General features: G+C 42.0%; 2 protein-coding genes across 3 annotated transcripts in view; both read right to left on the minus strand.

Annotated features, from left to right (window-relative positions):
- LOC110955417 (paxillin) overlaps positions 1–13,675 on the minus strand; it is a 30,880-nt gene extending 17,205 nt beyond the window's left edge. The window contains exon 1 of one of the 2 annotated variants that reach the window (XM_022200411.2): positions 13,375–13,644. In XM_022200411.2, the coding sequence (XP_022056103.1) occupies positions 13,375–13,387 (13 nt within the window). In that variant the 5' untranslated portion in view covers positions 13,388–13,644. Of the gene's footprint in view, positions 1–13,374 lie in introns of both variants that reach the window. The other variant, XM_051948745.1, reaches the window with a different exon arrangement.
- A 5,628-nt stretch (positions 13,676–19,303) lies between these two features.
- Positions 19,304–22,653, minus strand: myl2a (myosin, light chain 2a, regulatory, cardiac, slow). Its single transcript, XM_022200175.2, has 7 exons — positions 21,897–22,653; positions 21,409–21,501; positions 20,784–20,859; positions 20,471–20,575; positions 20,269–20,347; positions 20,000–20,048; positions 19,304–19,780 (listed from the first exon to the last, which is right to left on the minus strand). The coding sequence occupies exons 1-7, from the start codon at positions 21,897–21,899 to the stop codon at positions 19,676–19,678; spliced, it is 510 nt and encodes a 169-aa protein (XP_022055867.1). The 5' UTR covers positions 21,900–22,653; the 3' UTR covers positions 19,304–19,675.
- Between the last annotated feature and the right edge of the window lie 676 nt (positions 22,654–23,329).

Consider the following 23,329-nt stretch of genomic DNA (forward strand, 5'->3'; position numbering starts at 1 on the left):
AACACCTGGATTTCAATTTTTACTTCAGATCTTAGGTATCATCTGTTTTTTATCCTGATGACATGAAGGAACATTGAATAAACATTAATAAGACTGTGCTTTTAAAGGTCACTACAGACACACTGCTCTCTCCACAGACTACCCCAGATTCTAAATTTTTGGCCAATACTTCATTGTTTCATAGATGTACACATTCAGAAGCACAAACCACAGAAAAAAAGACAAGATCCAGGAAAGTCCACACATTAATCCAGTGAAAACAGGCCAACACATAATTTAGTTTTCATCAGATACTTCTCTGAAATACTGCATAAATAAATGGTGAGGGTATCTGCAAAGCTCCGTATGTATCTCTTACTGATGTCAGAACAAAGTTTTACTGCAGCTGGTGGAGACCTCAGTCAACAGATGATAGTCCAGATGGTTTACACAAGAGATGTTAATCAACTTAGCTCTGGAGCTGAACTAGATTTAACCCTGGTTATAAGGAACCTGCTGCACTAAAACACAGTTACTGCTCAAACATTCCCCCTCAGGCTACATGAAACATATTCTCTTTGGCTTTGGCTTGTGTGAGTGTAGTACTTTTAATGACTGATTTAATGTCTCTTATCAAAACTAAGCAAGTTAATTAAATTCAACAGCTCATTTCCCTTCACTATATGGTTAGAGTGTAGTCCCAGTTATCAGGATATAGTTTAATTCAGTTTCAGGGTTGTCTTTGTTCACTGAGTGCTGCATGCGAGGCGTGCTCTGACCCATCCACAAACTACACAAACACACAGAGGTGTGTCAGCCTCCTCTGCCAAGGGAACATACCGTGATACACAGACTGCACTGTGAAGCACAGACTAGTTCCCCAGTGACCAAAAATGGAACAACAGTAAAACGAGGAACTCATGAGACATGAGCGCTACTCATGAGATGAGCCTTGTGAATCGTTATCCCTGAAAAAGGGAGGCAAAACCTTCTGAAGTTAACTGTAGCTGAGCATATTTTTAGAGGAAAACATCTATTTCACATGTTCTAAGGGCAAAGTTATGCCAAGTCTTAAGTTACCGAAGTTCCTGGGAAGCAGGAGGTTGTAAGATCTGCTCTTCTCCACCTGCAGTAAAATAGGTTACATGCAGATCTAACAAACTGCATGCATCTATTAAACACAGTTCTCCGTCTTCATTTGCAGCTGATAAACACAGGAAAACCTCAGCATTTGGTTGGCTCCTGTGTGCACAACACTAACAGTGACATGGCAGGGCGCAGCTGGGCTCAAACAATGAGGAATGGAGGTGGGAGTGTCGAGAGAGATAGCGAGTGAAACTGGGAAGTGTGTGTGCGTGGCGCGCAGCAGGCAAATCCTCAGAGGCTAAAATGTGGGTTGACGCAGATTATGGAGACTCCCTTCCTCCCAGATGAATGGTGTGCATTTTAATTACATGAGCACTGCTTCACACGGGGCTCATTACAGGAACGAGAGAGAGAGGGAGATAAAAAGGGGACTGGGAAGACTGGGGTGACAGAAGAAGGGATGAAAAAGGCAGGAAAATTGGAAATGAAGGGAGGAGGGGGGAAGCAGGAAGAGGGTAGGGAGGATGTGGAAAGGAAACCGTTTGAAGAGTGAAGTATGCTGGCAGTGAAGGCCTGGACAGATGTTGGATCAGCACCTAAATCACTACCTTTTCACAGCGACACACTGCATAAAAATAAATGGAATCTAATTAGGCAAAGCAGTCCAAGAGCACTAATCTCCTGACAATTTTGATCATGATAAGTCCTGGATGTTGACAGAGGCAAGCCTCCATTATCCCTGACAGGACATCCTGCCTGCATGAGCCCCCATCACTGCTGACCACTGCATGGAGTGAATCAATGCTGTTGACTACCTAACACATCCACTCTTGTTTATTTAGCCCTGCTGGTCGCGAGTCATTTCAGGAAATTGGTCCCATCAGATGTAATGCAACTGAACAACAGCATAAAACAACCTGCAGGGGGCGATGTTGAGTTGTGTGTAAGCGCTGGGCTCACCTTCTAGCTTTTTCCTCTCAGGGTTGGTGCTCAGTAAAGGCTTCTTTATCTGTAAGGTTCACAAATCCCGTGGCACTTACTGAGATATGAGCTGACACCAAAGTGAAAACCAACAGGGTGAACATTACCGGTCTGTGCAGCAACTTTACCTGTGTTCCCTGACCTCCTTTCTACATCTCCCTGCTCTCATTCCTTTCATTTCTTCCCTCCCATATTTGAAGTGCTGCAAGGTGGAAGCTGGCTGATATGAATTCCTAACATGCCACAGCTCGTCCTCCATATATGCGAGAAAGGGGGAGAGATGGAGAGAAATGTGAGGCACACACCAACTCAACAAGATGGTGTGATAAGACAGAAAAGACAAGATAGGACAGATGAAGGGAAACAAAGAAGTCAGATATTACACAAAGACATTTTGTTTCCAATCTGTTTTAAGTAAAAGGGGGTGTCATAAATGCAATTTTTAATAATGAAATACAGTGCCACAGCAATTTCTATTGTAAGAAACAATCTGCAGTGACTTCTCTGCTGGTGTGAAGCTTAAGCGTACATCGACACAAAGCGACAGTCTTTCATGTTCTGCTGTGAGAGAGATGGCCTCTCAATGTGACACCAGCTGACAGAACGTCCCAGCAATGATGAATCCTTCTCTTTGCTTGCACCAGTAGCGGGAGAAGAAAAAAATCAGGACAAGATGGGTGCACATGCACTTATGCATTACACCCCTCTGGGCTTGTGTTAGACAGCAGAAGGCCTGTGCCTGTGCTCATTTGGAGCGCTTCAGCAGGCACACAAGGCAAAATTAAATCACACAAGAAACACACACACACACACAGGTGCAACAGTAGACGACAATACTGCACACAGGTGCCTCTCAGGATGGCTGCCCACGCATACCAGAGACAGACGGAGGCATCTAGGAGCACTATAAATACTTTCTTGTCTGACCCTGACCTGAGGGAGAAGAGACGTACGGTAGATGATGGATGACCGTGCTGGTCAAAGCAGTAGCACGACATTACAGACCAACCAACCAGCCTACACAGGCAAATTACATTACATTTGCTGTTCCATGTCATAAACTTGAACACTGTATAAAGAAGAGTCTGGATGAAGTTTCCGTATGTCAAGATCGATTAAGTGCTACAGAGGATGTTATACATGGAAATGGCACCACAGCCCACACTTACAATTAAATCACAGAATACAGCTGCTTACACAGCAGCAATCCACTCCACACTCCACTCAGAATAAATTCTGTTAATCAAAGTGTATGGCAGCACAAACTCACTGAATTCTCTGCTAAACAGAGAGAATCATTACTGTGCAAACACACTATTAGTGAGGTTATTACAGCCTCGCATTGTCTCATGACTATTGTTAAATTATCGAAGCACTACAATGTGTTTATAGGGAGAAGACATCTGTAAACAGAGCAGGGAGACACACATTTTCAGCCTATGACAAATAATGTGACACAAAAAACATCGTCATCATAGAGCAGGAGCCATCCTGGGCGGTAAAGACACAAACATAGCTCACGGCACAACACTATCACCATACACTGCACACACTAATGATTGTATCACAACATAAAAGATGCATAACATTATCAGTGTAACCAAAGAAGTAAAAAAATACCCCTCTGAAAAGACAAAAAGCAGGAATCACGCATGTATCGCATGGGCTCATTTTGATTCAATTTTAATCATTTCAATTGGATTAATTATCTCTCCGATTTGCTTTCTCCTGCTGTCCACACTATCTGCCATTTTCCACAGATCATAAAGTGAAACTGTTGGCGGGAATCATTTTAGAGTCCCTGTAAGTTTTAATAAAAATATGACTATGTGGCACCAGTGAATTAATGTCATATAATATATTGGTGCATATATATTTTCTTCTAACCCTGCTCTACACTGTGAGCACAAGCAAGTCTCTGGTCTAATTCCACTAATTCCATTGACCTTTGTTGTAATGCCATGCTGAGAATCACAGCAGTGAATGACTGAACTAACAGGAAATTAATTGGCTTCTATTTTTGTATTGATTAATAATTTCATTTAATGGCTCCAGCTTCTCAAATGTCAGGATGCAATGCTTGAGGGGTTTTGTGCCCTCTTCGTTATAAGAAACAAGTCATCAAAAGAGATCACCATGTTCTCACATTTTCTAAATAAAGCAAGTAATGAATTAAAAAATAACCCGTTGATTAATCAAAGATGCAAACAATCAAACTCGCAGTTCAGACTCTCATATTTTATTTCTCCATCTACATACCACCACCTAATGAGCAATGTCAAAGGAAGGTAAGATCAATTTATTTATCTTGATAATTTATTATGTGACTAGGACTTTATAGTTTTCTTATGGCAACTACGCTTTGCTGAACTGGAGATCAGGTTGCAAACACAAATGTGGCGCGACTGAGATAAGGGTCACCACATCCATGTCTGAGGCTTTGGTTCGCTACCAGAAACCACTGCATTGCTCCCTCTGGGTTGGGGTGACTTGCTGTCTAAGACGAAGTTTAAATATCTCAGGAACTTGGAAATTGAGATGAAAAGACGGACTGGTGCAGCACTGGCTGTAATGCGGGCGTTGTACTGGAACATTGTGGTGAAGACGGAGAACAGCTGGTAAGCAGGGCTCCTTATTTATGCTCCAACCCTCACCTTTGGTCATGAACTCTGGATAATGAATACAAGCGACCAAAATTAGTTTCCTCCGTAGGGTGGTTGAGAAAAAGTGAGGACCTCGGACATCAGGAGGGAGCTCAGACTAAAGTTGCTTCTACTTTATGCCAAGAGAAGCTGGTTGAGGTGGTTTGAGGTGGTTTGGGTATCTAAATAGGATGAGGAGGATACCAGGAACTCGCTGAACTGAATACATATCTCATCTGGCCTGGAAATGCCTTTGGATCCCCCAGGAGAAGCTACAACATGTTGCAGGGGAAGGAAATGCTTGGAACAACCTGCTTAACGTTCTGCCACCATGATCCAACCCCGAGTAAGAGGAAGAAAGTTGATGGATGGAATGGGTGGATTGTTGCACACAGTTTGCAGATGGTGCCAGCATCCCATTTCAAAAACAACTCCCACTCTGAAATTGCACATAAATTTAGGAGTTTTACAGTCCACCCCCATGATCATGCACGGATTGCAAACGTGGTGATAAATTGGTGAATTTTAAAGTGCCAAAATGAACAAAGCAGACGTTGAGCTCATGCTCCAACCAGCAGTTTGCATTTTGCAAATTTCATGAAAGGGACCCCAGGCTGCACCTTTGCTGTTTTGCCTCACTCTTACATTAGCATTTTCAGCCTCAGCGGGCAGCTAATTTTTGGCAAATGCTCAGACACCCATCAAACACAACCTTCCCAACACTAAACAGCAGAGAGACAAAGTTAGCTAGTCTAACATTGTGCCAAATGTGTGTTTATTCTTCTTCTTGCTGAGAGTTAGATGCCACTGCAAACATTATGTTTGCAAAGAGGTGATTAATCTAGTTTAGGATGACCAGAAGCCAGGGTAAAGAGCTTGGGCAGCTCTTTAAATAAGCTTTTTCTCAAACTGCTCATATAGCACTTGAAGCTATCATCTGAGGAGGTGTGTGCAACCACGACAGCAGAGTGACAGTTGACCACAGAAGCCACTGATACCTCGTCTCCACCCCATCTCTGTTCATTTCCACCTTGAAAGTGCAACCCTTTCAGGCTGCTGATGAGAATGCTTTACCAGAAACCCGTGTATGTTCGACCTCAGCAAATGCAGGAAGTCCACAAGGTATAAAAGTACGGCTAAGGAAGGTCTAACCAATATAACCCCAACGGCCCTCAGTAAAAAACAAGTTCTTAAAGGGGTATGACGGAGATAAAGAAAGTGCTAATGTACAAACAAAATCCTGTATATATACACAGCATATAGTTTTATAGCATTATCTGCATATATCTTCAGTTCAGTCTAACGATAATACTAATAATAATACATTTTATTTGTAATGCACTTTTCATTTCAGCAAAATCTGAAAGTGCTAAGTCTATTTTTGAGAGCTTTCAGTTGAGAAATACACTCCAGCTGTGACTGCTGGTATTCCTTTTCAAAGGTTTTGTTACTCTGCACGTTTCATTCTAGCATCTCTAACCGCATTTATTCTAAATAGTCTGACATCAAACCATAAAGTCAGCACCAATTTGAAATGGTTACATTTTCTTTTGTATTGTCATTATTATTAATATTCTCACACTGCGGCACTGGCAGTTCTGAATGTTCACTTCCCACTTCTCTTGCCTGTCTTAACGTCACTTCTGATTCTGCTGCTTTCTAACATGTTTGCTTTTCTTTATTTTGGCTGCTTTTGCTGTTCTGTCATGACTTGTGGGCTGTGTTTCTACATTTTTTTTAAATCCTTGCTGCAAACCTATTACCCACAGGAGTCAATATATATCTACTGAGCGGAATAATTTCATTTGAAGAGAGAGAGAGTAATATAATTAAAGGATTTTTGAATGTATGAATAATGTATCAACCTCTACATTGAAAAAAAAAATGAAACGGGAGTATCTGTAACTAAAATAATACCAGTCAAAAGATGAAACACTCTCTTTCTTGCTGTCTCCCACCTACCCACCCTCTTTCTGTTTTTGCCCACAGTCAAAGGCTTACAGAGGAAGACAGAGGTAGTTTGTGGGCGCGAAAGCTTTCCTGGGGTTTATACGTTGCCCCTGTGGTTATTTTGGGCCTCTGTGTGCTTGCAACAGTGGTGAAAGCACTTTGAAAATGCTTCAGCAGTACTGTGGGTGCATTTATTGAAGGCAACAGGAAGAAAATGGTAGAGACGCTCATTTTAAGCATTTTGTTGAATTGCACACGAGCTGAATGTGCGCTTGTATTTGAGTGAAAATAACCTAAGGGGACGGATGCACACTACAGAGCCCCAAGCAAAGTAAAAGACAGGCACAATGTTCCTAAATGGCTGCACAGAGATTACTCCTTTAGTCAGGTTTTAAAATAGTAAAAAAAAAAAACTACCTGGCTGCCTTTATAAAATACAATTATAGTCAAATTTAAGACATCTCACTATTCACTCAAACACCTTCTTATTGCCAACAGAAAATCCTCAGCGTTTGTTCTGAGGTAAAGCCACAACACTTATTGAATAAGAGTGTAATTGAGGGCACACTAGAGGTTACATGCCTAGACCAGAGTTAAAGTAATTGCATTGTCTCAACTGCCATGTATATAAACACATACATAAATTGATAAACTGCAATTTACTGTTCTGATTTTTTTTTAAATAGTTGATTTTTCTCTGATATATGTGAAAATACACTGGAGTACACCATGAATCTACCACATACTGGCTGTTTACATACATACTACTGTTTACATACAGAAAGGAATCTGATACTATGTATTTACTAGAAGCAGAAGCTACACTGGAACAGAGGTGCTTGGAGCCGCATAGTAATGTCGTTATCACAGCCACAATACCAACACGCTGGTTCTGTTTAGGTAGTATTACTATGACTTAATTGTAATCATTCATTGACACAGATTAAAAGCTACAAAAAAAGCCTTTCATTTAAGCTTGAGCTACCAATTTTTTTGTCGGGCCATGAATTATTTTTGAGCTGCTTTGCATAGCTCGAAAATGTCATAAACCAGATCCCGATAAGCGTCAGAAAGTAGATAGCTGGGTGGATAGACAGAGGGATGGATGGACAATTCCCGCTTCTCTTAATAATCAGTTCTGTCTAGTTCTGCATTTTCTGGGTTGAAGTAGGTCACAGCACCAGAAACAAGCAGCTCTTTGTCCCCCCTCCAGCAGGACAAGGACAGACGAAAGAGGATGGAGAGGAGGGATAGTGAGGTCTGTGAAACAGGCCAAAAAATCATCTCACTGGAAAACAATCAGCTCCATCCATGTGCCAGAACCCACACACCCTAGTGTGTGTGTGTGTGTGTGTGTGTGTGTGTGTGTGTGTGTGTGTGTGTGTGTGTGTGTGTGTGTGTGTGTGTGTGTGTGTGTGTGTGTGTGTGTGTGTGTGTGTGTGTGAGAGAGGCCTTGTTAAGCCTACACCCTTATAAACCTGTGGAGTGGTAATCCCAGCATCAATACTGTCATTAACTCAAATGGGGTCTAGATCACTCTTCCTGAATGATCCTCTTTAAACAAGCCAGATGCTGATTGTAAATGCAGATGAAGCTCAAGCAATCTGAAACACACACTAATGCTCGCTCTCGCCTCTCCTCCACCCTCCCAACTTCCCAATTCATCAAAGGCTTGCATTGTGGTGGCGTTATAGCCCAAATAGGGCAGCACCAGCAGCCTCTTTATGACTATTTAAACCTGCTCTAAGGCCAGAGGAAACCTGCTGGGCACACACTCATTTCCTAATAAAACAGCGATGTGTTATCTCAGCCTGCAGCCACACCAGCAATACACCCTCCTAGAAATATGACATTCAGGACCCAATTAGGGGAAAGTCTGAAAAAGTGTGCAGGTGCATTTGAAAGGCCATCTGACACTGTGAGAGCTCTAATTGTGATTCATTACACTGAAGCAGAGGAACAGCATTTCAGCAGCAGTTGAACTCCTTTGGAAACACAATCGTTCCTTTTGGTGCAATTATATTTTTATCTTCAATACAAAACTGTAACACCAGCTGTTCTCCGGCTCGCTTCAGCTGAGCTGTCAGTCACAGACAGACTGGCAGGGATGAGAATCTCACAACAAAGTCATTGGGAGGCAGAATCCCCCAGAGCACAGCAGGATGGAGGAAGGCTGATAACGGTTTAGGCACACACACACATGCACTTAATACATAACACAAAATGTGCTACAACTGCACCACACTTTCCCCTCATTTTGCCTCATTTCTTTGCCGACACCAGGTTACCATATCAAGCTAATGAGCTGCCCTGGTTGCTAGGAAACACAACAAAGAGTCAGAACTTTAAGAAGAAGAAGGCAAACCACTGAGGAAGTCGACGAAATAGGACAGGATGATGAATGTCCACAAGTTGCAATGACTAACACTACATCTGTGACCTTCAAGGATGTTGGATAGCAGCAAAGGAGACTCATAACCGCCACTACAACTGAGGTTACTAAGGGCACTTCCTGTCATGAAACATGTGTCAAGCTGGATGTGAAGCTGCCCAATAAAGCAGCTCAGTGAGCTCAGCTGGCAAAAAGCAGGACACGACTGGTGCGTGCAGTAAATACACTGTATGACTTGCAGGGAGACTGAAACTACACAGATCCTAAGGATGGAGAGATTCTGCTTGCATCCCACTGAGCCTAAATATGTTTTTCAGCTCGAGGGCCTCCTCCCACTATAACCCCTGTTCTGAAAACCCACAGCAGTTGCTCAAATATCGACCCTGCAGGCTGCTGTTGTGGTGCGCTGGGCCCATGAGAGATGACAGGACGGTTGGCTGAGTGTCGAGCTGTCGCTGCTTAGTCAGCTTCCCATTCAGAGCTGTCTGTCCATACCAGTAGTCTGAGATCAGGGGCGGGCCTAAGTTTTGTTGTATGTGTGTTTGTGTGCGTACACCATATGTTTCAAAGTCCTGCAGGCATTTTTATTTTAAAGTCAAACAGATGGACAAACCCAGGAGGAGATACGGGGGATTCTCTCAAGCGTTTGGCTGCTTCACTGACTGTATTTGTGATTTATGTGCCCGTGTCAAGCACAAGAGAGTTATCATCCAGTGTAGACTTGTCCCCTGTTGCATCAAGCCAAGGGTCACTAAAGATGCTTGTTTTTTTTTTAGCTTTGGTGAAGAGGAAGTTAAGCGGAGGGGATTTCTGACAATGGGAACTTCCAAGATTGAACTGTCTTTACAGTTAGGAGTACTCCAGTGATTTAGAACTGCACTTCAGTAAAGGTGGGTGGCCATATTCAAAAAGAAGAGTAATATCTGACACAACACAGGAACATATAGCTTCACTTTCTGTCCCAATTGTAAGTCAGACCCCAAAAAACACTGGATCAACACTTCCTCTGATGCAACTCAATGGAATTTTTTGTTATTCCGTCCATGAAAAATCCACACCCAGGTTTGTAACACAATCTTTTAGTTAGAATATGGAGACTTCTAATCTGAGGCAACATATATTTAAAGGCATAGTTCAACATTTTGACAAATATTTGCTCTCTTGGCAAAAGTTATAAGAGAATATTGATAACACTTATATTTAATTGACAAATATTTAACTACAGCCTGCAGCTTGCTAGCTTAGCACTAAAACTGGAAGCAGGAGGAAACAGCCAACCAACTTCTGTCCAAAGATTAAACAATTCAACAACCCGCAAAGGCTAAATTATTTAGGGAAAATATGGAATTGTGATATTTATGACAAATATTGTGATTTGAATTGTAATATTTTTATAAGTCCTGCTTTGGTTAAATATTCACATCAGCAAAACTATGACTGCTATAAAAGTAGCACAGTACAAATTTGTAAAACCACTGACAACAGATCAAAATCTGGTTTAATTCAATCATGCAATTTATGCGTCTGTAAAATCATCGGTAAAACTATCCTTCACACATCAATTATTACGCTACAAGTTAACATAGAGCAGTTACTAATGCATCACTACACCATAATTCAAACAACAGCTGATGGAAACAAGTGACCAACATAAGACAAAATAAACTGCATCCTTGATAGAGTGAAAAAAACTATCATTAAGGCATAAACAACATCTATGTCACAATCTGAGAGCACGAAGAAAAACTGACAAATGTTCACGTGAGAGCCGTCTGATGTGTCTTTTGGTCTATAAACAAAGAAAAAAACTAAATTTAGTCTTAGCTGAGTATCTAGGCTACATCACATCTCATTTGGACTAAGCAAAGAGCTACTTTGCCCACGCCCACTCTGTGAGTGACATATCCAACGCTGCAGCTGCGCTGACAGGGCTCTGGGGAATCACTTCACTTCAAATGATGCCACTAAAGTGACAGTGAAACAAATCAGTGAGAGAGAAAGACGGCGGTTAGTGTGTTTGCAGAGATAAAAAGGAAACACTGAAAGGTACAGTGCATCACAGGCAGTAAAACGAAGTTAACTTTGGAGGCTATTTGACATTCATGTCTTGTTGGTGCAGGCCCAGAGCAGTGAGGCACGGAGCAAACGCTTGGCAACGCTGATAGCTGAGGAGGGGAGGTCAATGAAAGTTTGCCTCAGAACACAGCACAGCATCTAAACTGCAAAGACTGCACAAATAAAATCAGTCACAAATAATACTAATACATGTCTAGAATAATAAATCAAACCTCTGGCAAAAAAAAAGAAGAGAAAAGCTGATAATTGCCAGCGATCAAGCTTTACAATCTGCCTCGATCCAAATCTTCCTAAAGGCTAATCTGCTCCTGCAAACTCAGCCAGCTCTAAACTGTCAATAGATTGTAGCCTGCAGTTTCCTATGTGGTTCACCACAGGAATGGTGGGGAGTGGGAAGAGAGAGGGTGGGGCAGTGCAGTGTTTAAGGAGGATAAATTTTGGCTGAGGCCCAATCCCTGCATGTGGGCCTGATCCCTCCCTGACGCCCCGCCTGAGATCAGCGCTGCTCTGCTCTCATGGCCGCTGCTGAGGGAAGCACTGGTGATATAACAAACTCAGTGTGTGTGGACATGTGAGGATCACAGGAAAAATGCTTTTAGGGTGTCTGTCAGGAGCAGTGCTTTCATAAGAGGGGTGTTGGGAGGATACGAGGAGAGGGAAGGCTGTTAGAAATGAACAAATAAAGTGAGAAACAGCAGGAAGGAGTGAGGTTGGTGAAAGGTTTCTAGGTGCTGCTGGCTCAGCTCTGGAGAAGGAGGACTCTCCTGTGCTAAAAATACCTGCAGGTTTCGTTGTCCTCTCTGGGCGCCGAGATAGACGGATCACCACAGCGCCTCACTTAAACTCTGCTTCCTTAGAGTCCCCCACCATACCTAATTTTCATAAACAGGTGGAGGTAAAATTTCCCCCGCGGCGGCTGCAATCCCAGTGCCAGAGCCGGTGAGCAGCTGGTGAGGACACTTCTTTACGTTTGTGTGCCACATTTTTACACGTCTCTGCTAAAAGGATGACAGAATTTACAACCCTGTGACACGGTAATTACACAGGGTTGTGTGACGCTCCTTTTTCTGAGCAGCTACTTTAAGGAAAGCCCTTCACCCATGTAAGCCGAGATGGTATCCATAAATATTGACTAGATATAGAGTGACCGATCTTCTGCCACCACCAACTCGTCAACCAGAGAACTTTAACCCAAATTGGATCCAGGTGCTATTTAGGACGCTGCTTTTCAGGGGTAATAAAGACAGCAGGTATAATTTTCTAATTATACCTGAAAACAGAGCCTGCGTGCATATCCTCCCCCTACCTGGAGTTGTGTCTTGTTTGATAGCAAGTCCACCTGCACTTCACAGGGGGCGGCAATACTTTTTGGACAGCTTTCGCAAGACATTTATCATCTTTGACTCCACAAATGCATTCCCGATGAACCCGACTCCTTCGATGCATTTCACGGATGTCCTGCTAAACTTAACCTTACAGTCACTGAGGGAGAAAAAAAACAGCATTACTCTCTATTAGTTGCATGTGTAAATGATTCTAATGCTATTTTAAATAAACTTCAGAAACTCCCAGAAGGCTAGTCTCATTATAAGCATGCTGCCCCCAGGCTTTACATTTTTTCAGCTGTCACACAGAGTGCTGCAGTTCACTGAGTTAAAATAAATCCTTGCAGGCAGAGCAGCTCGGGATTCATCTGCTGCATTGGAGCTGCTGTTCAAATGTGACTTTCCAGAGGTCCTGATCAAACCAACTCAGAGTGATTGTTTCCCCCCCAAAGCCCCCTGGTGTGATCCCACCTGCAGCAAAAAAGGCACTTATGTAATCCTGACACTCACCGGGAGGGGCTCGGTGTCCCATCAGATGTCAGAGGGTTTGATTTAGAGGGAAAGTTAAGGCAGCAATGCACTGGTGTGTGTGTTAATTAAGTGTAATGAAGCGGGTCTCATGGACGACAGTGAACGCAGCATCAAGTGGACTTAAATGTTCAGCAGCTGATTATTAAATTAATCCTGATGCCTCCTTGTGCCAGCAGCACGCGGGGCCCTTTCTGATCATTTAAGCTCGCGCTCTCTCAGCTGAACCCGGATAACTTCAAACACAAACACCGACGAGGGTCCAACACGGACCGCAGCCACCGACAGACCGACCGACCGACCAGAGGCAGAAAAACCTCCCTTTACCCCGCGGAAACACCTCCATTGTGCGTTTGACGGTAGCCGCACTCACTCTCACACGCTTTAATGCCGCGTTCACGGCGAGCGAACTTACCTAAATCATCCATGTTGGCGGAAATGGTTCCAGTGCTGAGAACCGGACCGGTCCTTCTCTGGCGGTCAACAAGCTGCCTGCTGCTTCGGCTCCGGGAGAGGAAAAAAAATTCGGCCAAATTCTCCGGTGGAAGGTCTCCAGCTGAAGGCGGTGAAGTTTTCAAGTCCTCCTGCTGCTCGACGAGTCAAGAACACACTCAAGAAAAAAAATACGCACAGCTGCCTCTCTCCCCCCCTCAAGAGTCTCCACCAGCCCTCATCCAGCCCCCCGACAGCCCACCAGCTGCAACACGCAGGGACCAGCGACACCTGGCGGCTTAGAGAGATGCTGCAGACAGTGACAACCAACCAACCCATCAGTCAATCAGAATGTCAAAGCACTTTTAATACGAACAAAAATGCAACAAAGTGCTTTATAAAAATAATTATCAATAAAGGACTCTAAAACACAGCGATTGAGGAACTGAGGAAACACCATATAAGATAAAATGAAATAAAATAAGCGAGATACATAGCTACATTAAAAATAAATGAAATAACACGTCTATTGTTAAAGTAAACGTGTCCTGAGTTTGGGTGCATTGAGTTCCTACTGTTAAAATCAGTGTCTCTGTGTTACATCCTTTATTTCTCAATGGTGAACATAGACTGAATGCCACTGAAGCGCTGTATTAAATCTCAAAAGAAGCTCTGTAGACATCCTCAGCAACTTCTACAGATGCATCGTTGAGAGCGTCTTGACCAGCTTCATTCCTGCGTAGTATGGCTGCACTACTGCTAAGGGCCACAAATGTCTGCAAAGAGTGGTGAAGAGTGCTGAGAAGATCCTCCACCACCCTCTCTGAAGACCATATACCACCTCAGAGTGCACAGGAGAGCTTCCTCCATCCTCAAGGATCCTCATGGAATTGCACTTTTCTTTTTTTCCAGATCAGTGCCTTTTCTTTCGACATCTTCCTGAATGCAGGTATTCCAAAAGATAAGATCCGTTACATGATTCTTGGTCTTGCAGTCGCTGAAATCATCACCTCCTTCTCCAGTGTGAGCAAATTCCTCAGTCTGTACCTGAGCTTCTCTGTATTTATTGCTACTGTTCAACTTCTCCAACTGATCTGTTCATTAAAGCTAATGCTAGTATATGTTTTAAAACTTTATCAGTGTTTTTAACTTTCCTCCCTGTCAGAGACTTCTGATTAAGCACAGAGAAAGGAAGCCATGTCTGACCATGTCTGTCATCTGGGTGTTGGTCAACTAGAAGGTAAACTTCAAATATATTTCATGCCTCAAGTATTTGTCTGTTTGATCTTACAGGAACTATATTTCAACTGGCCACAATTGAAGGGATGTTTTTCTGCGCTTCACAGAAAAATGTCAATGAGAAAGTTGCATGTATAAGATAATGAAGGTGGGAGCAGTAGAAGGCTATACTGACAAGCTGTAAGTGATGAGTAACTGTGATGTAATTATTGGATTTGGGAACAGCAAAATGTTACACGACTGTGTTACAGACAAATGCAGTGTGTTTGCAATAGTTTACAATATGTTACCTCTTTACTCAGTTAATCAGTGGCAAGATTTAACGGAGTGGTAGACAAGTGTCCAAACATTTGAAGATGTCATTAGGAGAGATGAGACTAAAACTGCCTTTCCTCTTCTTTTTTTTCTTTTTTTTTAAAATGTGCACATTATACTTAGCTCCTTGGAATTTCAGACAAATGTGTGAAAAAAAGTCCCTTGTTTAAGTTTTTGTAACTTTCAGTGCTCAATGAGTAAGGATGTTACTGTGCCTTTGCTGTTTTGAAGTCAAGTGCAAATGTATACGTTTAGGCAATATTAGAGAAATGTTTCCCACAAATACAAATATCTGTCCATTCATAACAATGCATTCTGAAACTGAACCTCTGAGCCTGTATGAACATCAAATTCATGTGTCAGATGAGTTTGATATGTACTGTGAATATAAACAAAGTGTGTCTTCAGTAAAATACAAATGTGAGAATATCTTTTCTTGAAGGACTTTTCCAACTATTTTGTCAACACACGATAATAGAATTGGAGTAAAAACAGCCAACTTATAAATCTGGTCATCTGAATGCAGACAGTACATTCACATTACTGAATGAAGACAGATCTTACTCCCAACCCAGTTCCCTGGTGGCTTAATGAAGCCTCCTTTAAACAGACACACTCAGCACAAATCCACAGTTCTCCCAGAAAAAAATTCTCCTTTTTTTTCTCAATGGTGAATATAGACTAAATGCCACTTAAGCACTATATTAAATCTCAATAAGAACCTCTGTAGAGAGTGTTAATTGCACCTTCAGCACACTGTGAAAGACTCTACTGACAAATGACTGTCTTAATATTACGGCAGGGAGTTAGTGTGTGTGATGTTCAGCAGTGAGATTATTTCAGGTTTTCGTGTAATCTCATCTGGATTTCTATTAGTGCCTGAAGAGTTGAGATTTATCAGGCTTGTAAATGTTTCATTAGGGCATGTAAGGAGCCTTTGTTTATCATTATGGACACCCATTTGATTTAATTCATCTTTCATTTTCTTCATCGGCCACTAGAGGGTATTCACAGACAAAGTTTTACAGAAATTCAGATTAAGTCACAGTTATCACAGGGAGAAAAATCCTAAATAATGCTTTTGTCAAGTTTCATTTTAGAGCATCCAGTAGTGCTTGGCATGGCATAATATTTAATATAATTTTACTGTCACATTTTTTGTCTATTGTGGAGTATAATTCATACCACTGTGGTGCACTGCTGGCTGCTTTTCAGGGGTAATAAAGATTGCCTTAAACTTTAGAATAAGAATAATATACAGTATACAGAAGAAATGTGACAATATTTTGACCGGTGAAACAACAATTTCGTCTTCAGGTCCATTTTAGACAAATATTGAAATAAACAAGCATTAAAAGTAGAATTTAAGAGTTTTCACAGGTTTATGTTTGAAACTGGGAAACGGTCTGTAGTTTAATGTGGAACAACTAAGTCTATAACAATATTTATTCTCCTTGGTTCAAAATTTTATTAAAATTTCATTCCATGTTTGGCAGGAAGGTTCTTGTCCTAAGAAATGGTACTTACATATACTAGGGTAAAACATTTCTGAGAGAAACTCAACAGACAGTTGACCTACAGTAAAATATACAGAGCAGAAGTCCTTAACCTCCTAACACAGGTAAATTTGTGAGCATGTGGTGAACTGGTATGGGCAGAGTTGAGACGTGATATCTGATATGTGTTTGTGACCCTGAGATCAGAGGAAGTTACAGAATGTTCTGCCTGCAAAAGAGGGTTGAGATTTTAAGAAGAGAGGATGATTCACACAGGAGTTATTTGCTCCACAGCAAACTTTGTCACCACCACCACCATCATCATCATCATCATCATCAAGCAAACATCTTTTTATTTTTTTCTTGAAGCAAGAACATTCTGCCAAACCACGGATCCCTAAAAATCTGAAAGTACCCAAATGTGGAGAAGTAAAGGTTTCTGCCTGACATGAAGTATTTATAATTTATCTGCCTGTCAGATGAGTTCAGCTATCTGTAGTTTATACATAGCTGCCTTTGAATCAGATAACAAAAAAATAAAAATAAGAGTCTTTCATTCTTACAGTATTCACTTTTAAATGACATCAGTTCAGTATCTGGTTACTGTCTGACATTAACTTTTTACTACTAACTGACAGTATATCATTACATATGTTATATTTTCAGCCTTCTTATGTAAAGTGTCAGTGTCAGTCAATGTTTTCAATCTACTATAATATTAGCATGTTCTGCTTATAAATGTACAGCAATTTATACCCCAGTTTTAGGGACGCACCTCAAAGACAAAGCTTCATTCAAGATACATATATATTTCTATTCTATATCTAAATAAACTGACTACAATACATGATGTGATTTTTCCTGTCTTTTTGTGGGCTGTAATCTGATTTCAGAAATAGTTACCTGAGAAAGGAGTGCATCAGGGTTCAGGGGACTTTAGATCAGTTGATTGATGCTCTCAGTGGCCTTTTAGAGGGGATAATGCAAGAAGATGTCATTGTTCAGGTCTCAATTTTTGTAAACTAGCCTTATAATGTTTTAGGGAATTGTGGAAAATCTCATTTTAAAAGAAGACTCCAACAAATTTCTGATGGTAAACAACATATTGCACCATCACACTGTGGTGCTTGACTGCATGCAGCTTATAAGGCACTATTTAAAATAAAGTCAGGACTGGCCTAAGGGCAGAGTTTTTATATCAAAGATAAAGAAACTGGGGCACAACATGGGCTGAGAAGTTACATACAGTAAGTCATGCTAAGATAGTCTGCTGCATCTGATTTGAGAACATAAAAAATAAAGGTGCATTAATTACCATGCTTTTCTTGCACATTTGGGGGCAAAACATGACTGTCTGAAAACAACATCTGGCATATTATCACCTTGTGTAATTAATGTTAACAAATGATTCCTAATTTACACACCCTGCAGACATAGCATTTAATTAGCATCATGATTCAGGCAACTTGATAAATTTATTCCAATATGCAGTTTTTTGTAGTTCTGTTTTGGTCTCCACTCACAGTTTGGCTCTAACTGCTCCATTATATAGTTCAGCCTCGAGTTACTAACTTTGTCTACCTTTTGTTGCAGGACTTCCAGTGTAGATCCCATGCGGGGGGTTGAACGAAAAATGTGTTTAAGTCTCCTGTCGCTCAGTGGCTACAGTCTGTACTTAGAGACAGTTAAAGCAGGACACTAGCCTAGCCACGCTAGACCCATGTTTCTGAAGGCACAAGGGTCTAGGGAAGCTCGACAGGGAGGGAGGCGGGCTAAAAGGTTGTCTATCAAATCCCTCTGCAGCAATTGGGTAGGTATACAACCAATCAACGCAACGAATAGGCTGACGTAGTTCAGAGAGCACCGGCGGATTGTGGCTAAGTCCCATTAGCTTCCCAACCAGCGGAGCCAACTGGTATATTAAGGATTTGCCATATCCCGTCGGCATAAGTCCAAATACGTCTTTCTTCTCAATGAAACACTTCAGCGCCGTCCTTTGTTTATCTTTCAAGTTGAATTTTAGCTTCAAATCTTTAAGGGCTGTGGCCAAAGCCGAGTCAAAAGATAACTGTTTTTTGTGCGCTGGTTGTTTCTGTCAGAATCGTCACGCCTCTGTCACTTTGTTACGCCTGCCTTCTGACTCTGCACTTCATGGTGATTCGTCCGGCCAGTTTTAGGAGCATCCAGTCTCAAGCCTCATGGAGGGTAACTAGACCCACCCTGGCAGAGAATTAAATTTGTTGCCGTGGGTTGTCTCGCGCGGCTAGGCTAGCAGGACACATGATACAGGCTCAAATTCTGGGCTGATCCAAACACTCATCGCTCACCATTCCCCACGTAGTTCGTCTCCTCTGCACCACACAGGACTTTAATGTGGAGTTTGTGGACGCTCCAGCTGGAACAACCAGGGATTTTCACGCCCCGCATCACCCCCGCCAAGGTCTGACAAGCGGGGTAGGTGAGGGTGCTGAGGATCACTGGGTGGCTTCCTTTAGTGAGCCTCCACGGTATAGCATTACCCTCCTCACATCAGCACAGCACTAAAATAACAGCAGGGCTTTGTTTCACTAAAGCCCTTTGTTCCAGTAGCCAAACATTTTCATGTGCGCACAGCAGACACACTGGTCTATTTCGTACACCGGTTGGTTTAGACTGAGCTTAGGGGGGGTTTAGAGGGTCACCAAAAGCACATCCGCCATTCTCAAGTTCCCTACCTAACATGGAATATGTGGTATAGTCATGCAGCAATCCTATGATCCCATAAACATATGACAACCATTCACATGAATAGACCTTCTTTTACTGTCTTCTCGGATAAAATATTTTAAAAATTTGAATAAAAAAAAGCAGATAGCCATCGACTGTTTTCAAAAACTTTTATTAGACTGACATGCACAGACCGAAAAAGTGAATTAGACAAAAACAGGCGAGTAGTTTTTAGTGTATAAAATAAGGAAAAATAATTTAATAAGGTCAATGTGGAAATATACTGTGGAGAAAGCAGAAAGAGAACAAGACAGCTCATTATGCTGATGCTGTCAAATATCCATTTTTTTGCAAAACACTTTGTCAGGATCCTTCTGTGGTCTCGAGAGAAAGAAAACGGCCCAGAAACACTGAAGCGGACATAAAAGTTGAGTAAATAGTCCATATCTCCTTCATGGGCGGCAGGTTTGAATCATTAAAGAGTAAAGAGACTGACTTTCTAGCTGATGAATACATTGATATAAAGGTTCACTCCTGGTCCTTCTCCTCGCCGTGAGTGATGATATGAACCAGGTTCTTGTAGTCCAGGTTTCCCGCCACATCTGGGGGGAAGGCCGCAAACATCTGCTCCATCTATCCAACAAAAAGGCACATATTACCCCCACTGCTCAGTCTGCACTAGAGTGTAATGATGATTCACACAGTTGTTTTTTTGTTGTGCGTGTGTCTGCTGTGGACATAAAAAGGTGGTCGTCACTGTGACGTTCGTGCCTGTATTTTTTTGGACTCTCCCACACACTCCTAGCAATCTGTTGTAATTATTATAATTAGTGTACAAAGAGTGCAATGTACCTCTTCGGCTGAGAATCGGTCGGCTTGTGTTGTGAGCATCTGTGTCACACTGGAGGGAGAAAGGAAAAAACAACAGGGTATGAGATGACGTGTTCACACCAGCAGGAAATGTTCAGGTCATAATGGTCTTCGCTCATTGTGAAGTTGTGCTGGGATGAATGATCGCAGTGGCACTGAGTCATAAATTGTGAGTGAAAGCTCAGCCAGGCTTCCAACCGATCTGCATATTGCAAATTGATATGATGTGAGAAATGCGCTAAAGCACTTACTAGTCCTTCCTCAGCACCCCTTTCCCCTCAGGGTCAAAGACTTTAAAAGCGTTGAGGATGGTCTCCTCTGGATCAGCACCTGGAAGCATTAGAGCAGCCATTACACATTATTACATTAACACATTTAGATTCATGATCTGTTTGCATGGCTCAGATGTAATTTCTCTGCTTAAATTAGCATCTTCAGCCGACGCGTTCTCACCTTTCAGCTTCTCGCCAAACATGGTGAGGAAGACGGTGAAGTTGATGGGGCCGGGAGCCTCTTTGAGCATGTCGTCTATCTCCTCCTGCTTCACATTCAGACGTCCTGTGGCGGTAAATATTCAACATGAACATATGGCACGAGCAGACTGAGTAGATTCAGATGTGGCACATGAGGGCAAATGTGGACTCTGGGTGCTGATGATTTGCTGTTTTGCGTTCTAGCTCATGACTAATCCTCACAGTCACCACACTGGAGGCCATAAACATAATACAGTGTGTTATACGGCTGAATGTGAGCGATGTGGGAGTACCTAGAGCAGCAAATGTGTCCCTCAGATCATTCTTGTCGATGAAGCCATCTCTGTTCTGGTCCATGATGGTGAAGGCCTGAGATAAAGACACAGGAATGACACTCTCTATGCTGAAAAAGATGCAAACAGATTGAAACCACGTGTTCTGAGCCCATTCAGAACTCATTTTTTAAATTCTCTTTTCTCCCCTTGAATATTTCATGTGCCATCTTTATAGATGAATACTGCTAAGTATTTATAACGCACAAGCCCCCTCGGATTCAGCGTGGCATCCAGGGCATGCCCAGCAGTTCATCTGCAGCCTAATCACTGATGACACAGTCTGGATGTCTCACCGCTGAGCCTCATACCAGCATACCATGAGCCTCACTGCTGTCAAGCCAGCGACAGGGAAATAGACAGGTGGGCATACTGTAACAATGAACAATGGAAAGGGAAAGGCATGGAGGGGAAAGTGGAGACCTCCATCTGTATCGCTTTTGTATTTTCAGCGCAGAAACACTTGGATCACAATCCCTGACATGGTGAGCTGGCTTGCACATTCTTACACCATTTTAACATTTTTTTATGTCACTCTCAGCCAAATGCAAATCAGTGAAATAAAAATTGGTTCAGCAGCTTTCACCTCTTTGAATTCCTGGATCTGTGCCTGCTCGAACATGGAGAACACGTTGGAGTTGGCTCCCTCCGCTGCCCTCTTCTTGGCTTTCTTGGGGGCCTTCAGTGGCGTGAAGGAAGGAGGAGAGATGATGCAGAAAGGATATGCTAGTTAAGGTGAAGCTACGTGTCAGACAACGGGAATAAAAGCAGGCTGTGCGGCTTAATAAGAGAAAACAACGCTGTAATGGGTGAAAATAGCTTTTGAACAGCAACACAAGTGCATAAGTTATACTCAAGCTGAAGATCGAAATCTGCTGAGACATTTTAGGCTTTAAGCACTTTAACTGGTATTAAAGGAATCTTATAAATCATCGCAGAAAATGCTGGGATATTAGTTATCCAATATATTCATCTATCCAAAACAAAAGCAGCATCCTTGAAGCAAACAACCCACACCTGTCCTCGCACAAACTAACAACACACACACAAACACACACACAGACACTGACTTACCATGGCTGAGCAGCTGGGAGGTCAGACCAACAATGATGCCAGTGAACAATGGGAAGATTGTGGGTGGCTTTTTGTAGCCCCAACCCTCAGCTCCACTGGATGATATTTATAAACTATGTCCTCTTTAGGAAGTGACAGGTAAATGATGCTTCATACAGCACATACAGTATTGAGCACTCGCCAACAACACACACACACACACACACCTCTCAGTAGCTGCAGCTCTCCCTGTGCGGTCACAATGGACACTGGACAAAGAGAGTGGAATAACTGGTCTAGAATATCAACAGCAAGCTGAAGGTTAAAGCACTTAATCTGTCTACAGACCATTGTCTTGACTGTCTAAATGTTAGACAGCAGTGGTTTTAAGTGAATGGAAGGGATGTAAAGTCAAAAACAAAAGGCAGAACATGAAATCTGTCAGATTGGTCGGTCCGTTGTCCAGGTTTTTCTTTGCCTATCGAAGACAAATGATGTCATTTTTACTGAAAGTTGAACAGACTTCTGCTCGAAGTGGAATAAAGAGACAGAACAGTTTATAGTTAGAACATCAGAAAACTCTTTAGACTGCATCTGGGGATTTTAAAGCAGAATATTTGGACCATGTTTGATGTGGATCATTCAGGTTCATCTTGTCTGTTGGTTTTGAAAACTTAAAATTGAGCAAAGTGGAAGCTGAACGTTAGAGACAAGCCAAAAGCTTTGCACATAATCAGCGGTATGCGACTTGTACTATAGAGGTGAAACACACTGACCATTTCTAAATATAGAAATAAAAGTTCTTATTGAATAAACAGAGCTTCATATAGGCTGATAAATGCAGCAGTGCCTCAATAAAAGATGAACTTGGGAACTCTTTACCTTCAAACAGGCTCTCAGATTAAGAAATACAGTTTGTTTATGCAGTATATACATTTTGCATTTAATCCAGAAAGGAAAAAAAAGGAAACACTAGTTCAGCTGATGCCAGAAACACTCCATTTGAGAAACATTTAAGAAGTTGGGATATTTCTGACTCATAATTTACGCTCAGAAAACCAGGTATCAAAGCCAACATCCTGATGTAGTAAAACAACCGGAGCATGGCGCATGAATTCAGATGCTCTCACCAATAAAATCTTCAGCAACTCTTGATTTGATATTCAATGATTTCTTGGGCCCATTTGATAAAAAGTACTTGGAAACCCCATCACCATGGCGCTTACGATGGTTGTTACATAGAACATAACACAGCTACTCTGTCCATAGTCTCTAAGTTCTTAAAACCGATAATGAGGAAACAATATCCAGGCAAAGGGAGCAACAGCTTCAAATCATGTCCTTCAGTCTTCTGCTTGCATTACAGAGCTCGTGAAACTAAGCTCAGGGATGTCAACAGCAGTAGGTGTGACATAGTGAAGTGTGACACTGAACACATCCTTACAATGTGCCAT

Source organism: Acanthochromis polyacanthus, chromosome 5 (assembly GCF_021347895.1).
Source record: "Acanthochromis polyacanthus isolate Apoly-LR-REF ecotype Palm Island chromosome 5, KAUST_Apoly_ChrSc, whole genome shotgun sequence".
Taxonomy (NCBI): domain Eukaryota; kingdom Metazoa; phylum Chordata; class Actinopteri; family Pomacentridae; genus Acanthochromis; species Acanthochromis polyacanthus.